At 41.9% G+C, this 7,789-nt stretch overlaps 1 protein-coding gene across 1 annotated transcript; it reads right to left on the reverse strand.

Moving 5' to 3' along the window:
- Positions 1 to 778: 778 nt before the first annotated feature.
- Positions 779 to 7,362, reverse strand: LOC148031219 (pyrophosphate-energized vacuolar membrane proton pump-like). Its single transcript, XM_087685552.1, has 5 exons — positions 7,204 to 7,362; positions 6,992 to 7,108; positions 6,481 to 6,561; positions 4,073 to 4,719; positions 779 to 2,114 (listed from the first exon to the last, which is right to left on the reverse strand). Exons 1-5 carry the CDS (start codon positions 7,360 to 7,362, stop codon positions 779 to 781), a joined length of 2,340 nt encoding a protein of 779 aa, XP_087541678.1.
- Positions 7,363 to 7,789: the final 427 nt, after the last annotated feature.

Consider the following 7,789-nt stretch of genomic DNA (forward strand, 5'->3'; position numbering starts at 1 on the left):
ACACCAGAAGTGGAACCCCAGAAGTGCATCAAGTGAGCACACATTAGCTGCAACATCAGCTCCTTAGCTAGAATAGATAAAACATCAAGTAGAATAAACATAAGCTTGAACAGACGAATCAACTAAAAATAGACAAACAACTAGAAACAATGAAACATCAGCTAGAACAACTCAACAGCTGGAATAATAATGAAACATCAGCTGGAACATTTCAACAGCTGGAATAAAAATGAAATCAAATATCATCCCATCAGCTCGAAACATTTCTTATAAACAAAGCATGGAATAATTTCAACGCATTAGCTGTAATATAGATGAAATGATATGAAACATAGCATGAAGAGCAAAAAATCAGCTGGAAGAAAGAAACATTTAGAATAATCAAATGATGAACAAAATACCGACAATCATCAGCAAGAGCTCATTAGTTTTCTTACTGCTGCTCAGAGCCCGAGAAAACATCTTGGCAATCTGCTTCTGGGACTCTAGGAACATCTTTGTACGCCTGGCCTCCAGATCATCATGAAATCGCTCAGACTCTCTCTGCATCTGCAGTTTCATCTCTTCTAATTTGAGAAAGCACTCCCCCAAAGTGCGGATCACAGAGACCAATTCGGAGAGCGGAGTGCTATCAACTGGGGGTTGTTGATGCCGCAAGATGGACTTTGAAGAAGTCCTATGGTTGAGGAATCTATCCATCTTGAAAGCCTTCGCGGCCTCATAGTCTATATTGCGGCTGCGCTTCTTATGGAGAGATGTGAAGAAGTATCATGGTCATCTAGAGACCAGTTGCGATACTAGTATTATCACTCATGGGACCATATGCATCTATGGCTAGACAGGTGGAAATGGTACAAAGCATTCCAAGAGCTGCAACTATGATCCCGTACATGGCTGCTAGGGTATGACTGACATAGATGGCAATAGCAATAGCAAATATTGGAACAATTACAGACTTGTAGCCAAGTGCCAAACCAAAGATGACATTGGTAGCAGCTCTTGTCTTGCAAGAATCAGCAACATCCTGGACTGGTCTGTATGTATTGCTGGTTAAATACTCTGTAACATAGCCAATTACTAACCCTGCCCAAAGCCCTACTCCAACGCAAAAAAATAGTTTCCAGTTTTGAACCATCTTTGCACCACCGTTAGGATCATATATGTAAGACATGGACAGTAGTGCCATCCAACAAACAAAAGCTGCACCGAATGTCATTAAGATGGTGGATATCAGCATTCTCTTCAGTGAAGATTCAATATCCCTTAGATCTGAGATCTCGAACACATCAGTTGCGAACAAGGTTGTGATGAGGCACACCACAATGCCCATAGAGCTAATGAGTAGAGGGAAGCACATAGCAATGAAGTCATGATTTGTGCCAAATGATGACATGGAAGCCACAACAAGAGCTGTGCAAGAAGCTTCAGCAAAGGAGCCAAACAAATTTGAACCCATTCTAGCAATATCTCCCACATTATCACCCACATTGTCAGCAATGATTGCTGGATTTTGCGGATCGTCCTCTGGGATATTCCTTTCTACTTTTCCAACAAGATCTACTCCAACATCCGCAGTTTTGGTATAGATTTCACCTCCAACCCTTTCAAATAGAGCCACGGATGAGCATCCAAGCCCATAGCCAGTGATGGCCTCAAAAAGACCCTCCCAATCATCCTTGTAATAAAGCTGGAATAGTTTAATAGTGATGTATAAAACTATGAGGCCATTAGCAATAAGTAAGAAACACATCACCGAACGTGATTGAAAGGAGATTTTGAATACTTTGCCTATCCCTTTTCTGGCTTTCAAAGTTGTGTGAGCATTCACATATGTTGCGATCATCATGCCCAAAAATCCCGACACTATGGACGTCAAAGCTCCCAATATAAATGCAACTGTAGTGAAAATCGTTGTAAAGAGAGTTGGGGCACATTCCTGCTTTGGATCGTATCTGCAAGGCTGGGGCTTAGTACTGAATCCCTTCACAGATCCCAGGAACAAGAAAATGACAGCAGCAAATATGCCCATGAAATAAACCAAATACTTGTACTCTGTCAGCAAAAATGATGTGGCTCCTATGGATATGGCTTGCTGAATTTTAGCGCATTTGCAAGTCAATAGTTATAACATCTCCCATCTCACCTACCCCTTTGATAGTAGTTGTGACTTTGGAGACATCAAAATTGTCCCCGAATGGAATGAAAGCACAATCAGCTCGCACAAATGTCTGTGCCCCATGAGCAAACATCATCAAGTATCAATATTGTCATTTCAAGAAACGGAAACCAGAATTCTTCTTTCAACTCACAGAGAAGTTTATAAAATGGACAATAAAGAATGCCTTAATAGCAAACAGCTCAAAAACAAGTAGCAAAGAGGGAAACCTGGATTCACACTTGTAAAAATGCCATACCACTGCTCATCTGTAATAAAAGACGTTGCCCTTTTCACTGCACCCAAATAAACACCATGTCCAACATTTGGAGGCAATGGATGGAACATCTTCTGGTTGGGGTAGTCCAAATCAACCGCAACATGTCGATTTGTCAGAAACCTAACCTGACGAGTCCCTGTCCTACTCTATACTATGGCTCCAAGTGTACCAAATGTCTCCTGACCTGCAATTTGTGAAATTCACTAGAGAGAGAAACGTATCAGAATTGTCAAACTAGTAATGATGCAACAATTATTTGTTGAACAGTGCACGAGGGAGACGAGGAACGGAGGAAGAGAGAGGAAAAGAGAGACACGAGACACCGAAAGTGAAACCCCAGAAGTGTGTCAACTGAGCACACATGATAGAAATATATAGAGGGGACCTGGGGCGCTATATATAGACAGACTATATATAGCTAACACCCCCACTCAAATAAAGGTCCCTTACTATGGATGAAAAAACCCTTGGGGGCTCAAGGGAAAAACCCAGAGCTCTATATAGGCCTACCGTTATATTAATATTCAAAATATAAAATTACAAAATTGAACTTACAAGAGCCTATTCATAGGCGTCAAAGGAGCTACATCACTCGTGAATTACAATATCAAGGGAGAAGGAGCTACATCACTCCTGAATTACAACAACCTATGCAGAGGCATCAAAAGAGCTTTATCACTCCTAAAAATACATGTAAAATAAATAAAATCTCCAAGAAATTCCTTCAACTGAACTTGGGATGTAAGCAGTATATCTGTCACATCAAAACTTAAAGAAAAACATTATAGTGACATTAGAACAACACAAGGTCTATAGAGACGGTTCGCGATGCCGCTCTATAGACAACATAACACATGTGGGGCCCCATGAACAGAATATAAATAAAACAATTTGTCATCAGTTGGAATATAGACACTCATCAGCTGGAAAGAATATAAACGAAATAATGTGTCATCAACTGGAATATAGACCCTCATCAGCTGGAAAGAATATAAACGAAACAATGTATCATCAGCTAGAATATAGACGCTCATCAATGGAATAACGAACGAGGACGATCATTATGAAGCATGGCAATATCAACATCCAAAAGTAATGTTGATGTTGAAATGTAGAGAGAAAGGCAAGCCAGCCATATACATATCCAGTTAATCAAAAGGCTGGTTGAGGCGATCACTCCCACAGCTTCGTGCGGATCCATTTGGCTCTCTTTGGGGTCTTCGTCCCCTATACAGGTGCCACAAGATGCAATCCTCCAAGCACATCATACAAGATGGTGAAAACAATTGCAAGTTGGCAAGACCAATGCAACTGAATGCAAGGGATTGACAAACAAGAACCATCAACAGTGTACAAGGACAAGAACCACCAACAAGATAAACATACATCATGATCAACAGAGATGAACATGGTTGCACAATGATCTACACGACAGTAAGTATATGGGACAGACTAGATACTGATTCCCAGGAAACTGCATTAGCATTTGAATCTTTGTCCTTTAACTAAAGGTAGTAACTAAAGACAGTAAGTATATGGGACAGACTAGATACTGATTCCCAGGAAACTGCATTAGCATTTGAATCTTTGTCCTTTAACTAAATTGAGGAGACCATACAATGATAGAAGACACAAACCTCTTTCTGTAGAGAAGCTCTACAACACCATCCTGCAAAGGCTCAGCAAAAAGAAGCCAGGACTTGGTTGCCTTGTAAGCTTCTTTATAAAACTTCTCCCACTTAGACTCTTCATGTGTGCGTGTTCTTCTCTCTTTCTGACATTTTCTGAACCATATTTGAAGGACCTTGGTTGTTGTTCTTCTCTCTTTCTGACATTTTCTGAACCAGATTTGAAGGACCTTGGCTGCCTTTTCCTGCTCAAACAAGATATTCTCCAAATCCCTATGGATCCCCACATCTTCCACTTCCACTTCTGAGTTCACACTGTTCAAATGGGCATCCTCCCAAGCTTCAAAATCAACTACATTCTCCAGCTGAATCTCATCATTTACTGGGGACTCATTGATTTTGATTAGAGCACCATTTCTATCAACTTCAAACTTGGATTTCACAGGATCAGAAAACCAAGATGCCGATTGCTTTCCAGCTAATATTACTGCAACAATAGGATCTAAAGTCTGTTGTGCAGCACCTCTAGAAAAGGTCCATAGAACTATGTAAAATTGGATATCTGAAGTAAATTTGAGAAATTCGGAACTTGCAGTCTCTGGCTTAGCCACAATATTTGTGGAAACATTCTCTGATACATCATATTTTGTTCCTTTCTTGGAAGATGAGAGCAAGATAAAACAATGACAGTTTGAATTCACAATACTACTGCTATTTTCTGGTCAATGTAATACCAAAATGACGATCTGTTTTCCCAAAAATAAAATGCCAACTCGCATATCGATGGGGACGCGCACAAAGTGGAAGTCATGTGCCCTGATCTTGGAGTCAAAACAGGAGCACGAGATGTTCGAAGTGGAGAGGCTGAGGGTGCCGTTGACATGGACCCAAGTTGGAGGATCTAGACAACACATACAGTTCCTCTTTGAGCAGAAAAACGGAGTAGAAAAAAAAAAATCTCCTGATTCTTACCAGCCCCTTTTCTTCTGGCTCTACATTTCTTACTACTGTGAACTGAAGAGCCTAGGGAACATGGTGTAGATGCATTTGCATCCTTGTCTAAAAATCCACTGCTAGCTGAAGAGGCTTGAGATTGAAGGCATGCACTCACGTCTCTTTCAAGGACAGTGGAAGGGGAAGTGCTCTGTTCAGGATTGGGAATGATCTCCTACGCGCAGGGAAGTATCCTTCTCTACGGGTAGGCAGTGTCACAAAGTACCCCAGGGGGATGACATCCTTGATGGGGAACTGCTCTGTTTAGGATTGGGAATGATCTCCTACGCAGGGAAGTATCCTTCTCTTCTCCCTGCAGTAGAATCTCATCGGAAAAGTTCATCTGCAAATTTGATGTCAATTGACCCTGGCCCTGCGCCATGGCAACTTCCACCGCAGCTTGGCGAGACTCCACAGATCCACGGAAGGGCACTGAGTGAGGGGGATCTCCTGCCCCCTCGTGAATCAGTCTTGCACATAGGAGAGAGGCTCCGATCCTTACCTGGAGAGCGAGAAGCTATGGTCTTTAGGAGATCGACTACCCCTATCAGCATATGGCGATTCCTTTATGTCATAGGACGACAAGCTACGGTCTTTAGGAGATCGACTACCCCTGTCAGCATATGGTGATTCCTTTCTGTCATAGGATCGGTGCTTGGGACGATCATCAGTACCCCTGCTAGGGCTTCTACTACGGCTACGGCTTGGACTTTGAGCAGGGCTTCGGCTCCTACTACGACTAGGACTTCGAGTCAGACTGCGGCTGCGGCTCCTACTGCGTCTGCGGTAGGAATCCCTGTCCTGATCATGATATCGATCACAATCATACTTGTCCCGGCTACATCCATGTCCGGCAGCAACGGTCAGGTCACTAGGGGGAGGCAGAGGCAAGATACATATATTGCAACTAAAAATCTGCCAATCTTCACCTCTACAGTGTAAAAAACACCATCAGTTGTTTAATTGATATATGATGAAGCATGTACACACTCTGAGCATTTCTCAAAGTTTATGGAAAGGAGGGGAAAAACGTGCGGAAAACATCTAATGACACCAAAAACACAGAAACACATGAGATGGTCATTTCTATTTTCTATACACAAATATGGACATCATCATGCTACAATTGAGTATATCGGTAAACGAAATGATGATAGATTCGAGAGTGATGCCCCTCCAATATCAATGTAGACATATCAATCTGCCACTAAACTGTACACTATCATAATGCATCAAATGCCCTCATTTGAGACTGTACTCTGCGGGTTCTTAGCAAACACATCATGTGCTTCTGCAAGTAAGCCACACTTGGCGTACATATCAACCATTGTGTTGGTGACAAGCACGCCAACCATTGTGTTGGTGGCAAGTTGGTCTATTTCCAGTCCCTTTTTGAAAACATCAGTGCTTAGTCATTGGCTTACTTCAATGGATTTCATATCAGCACAAGCCTTGAAGCTACAGGCAAATGTGATGACATCTGGAGGTGCATCTTCCAATTGCATCTGTTCAAAACAATCCAGTGCTTCCTTACCAAGACCATGTTCAACATATCCTCAAATAAGAGAATTCCAAGAAACTGTATCCCGAAAAGGAAGCTTTCCAAACACACTACATGCTTCCTCAGTACCATATGTCTCAAGCTATTTACTAGTTGCGCCCCAAGTCCCCACCTTCAACAAGAAGGTTCACCACTTGCACTTGATTTTGTGAGAAGTTTGCAACAAATCAAACAACACTTTTGAAACTAATCAATGATCTGAATAAAACCCAAAAAAGATGTATGCCTTCACTAACCTATACAATGACATACAACACATCTAATCATACCACTTAACATTGTAAGGTATGCTCACATGTAACTTCAGGGTAGAATCAGATCCATTTAACATGGCAAGACAATCAAAGGTGCACTTAGCAAATCTGTGCTCTTACTGAATGTGTTGTATTGAAACAATTTTTACTGAAGACGTCCTGGGTGAAATATACTCCTCCTGGATCGCCGTGGTCAGCAAGAAGTGTATCATCGGAGTTCCACAAAACATTATCTTCCTGGACCAAGTGCTCCAAAACTCTCAAGTCCACCTTCAACAAGAAGTTCCACCACTTGCACTTGATCTCATGGGAGTTTCGCAGGATCAGGAAACCAGCCTCATCCCACTTTTGAAACAAAATCGATTATCTGAATCAGAATAGAGAAGTGAGCCACCTTTAGCGTACATATCCACCAGATTGTTACCAATGTATTGGTCATTTTCCAGTCCATTTTTAACAATATCAACATGTATGCCTTTGTTTCGTTCCATGTCTTGTAGCTTAGTACGAGCTTTGAGCAGGGCAAGAAACGTATAATTGTTAGGTTGTATGCAAGCCTCTTGCATTTTCTGGTACAGATGGAAAGCATACTTTGTTTCCTCATAATTGATATAGCAGAAAATAAGGGAAGTCCAGGAGTACACATTGTGACAGGCATTTTCTAGTACAGATGGAAAGCATACTCTGTTTCCTCATAATTGATATAGCAAAAAATAAGGGAAGTCCAGGAGTACACATTGTGACATGGCGCTTCTCCACATTCTGCAGCGGCAGAGATGAGGGATGTCCAGGAATAGACATCGTGATGGGTAGTTTGCCAAAGGTCTACAGGGCATCGCACAGGGCACCACACTCGACAAGGAGCGGCACAAGGTAGTTGCCCATGAATCGATGAGTATCGAGGCCGCGTGCAAGCAT

This window comes from Lygodium microphyllum, chromosome 9 (assembly GCF_053477565.2).
Source record: "Lygodium microphyllum isolate KBCC chromosome 9, Lygodium_microphyllum_v1.1.10, whole genome shotgun sequence".
Taxonomy (NCBI): domain Eukaryota; kingdom Viridiplantae; phylum Streptophyta; class Polypodiopsida; order Schizaeales; family Lygodiaceae; genus Lygodium; species Lygodium microphyllum.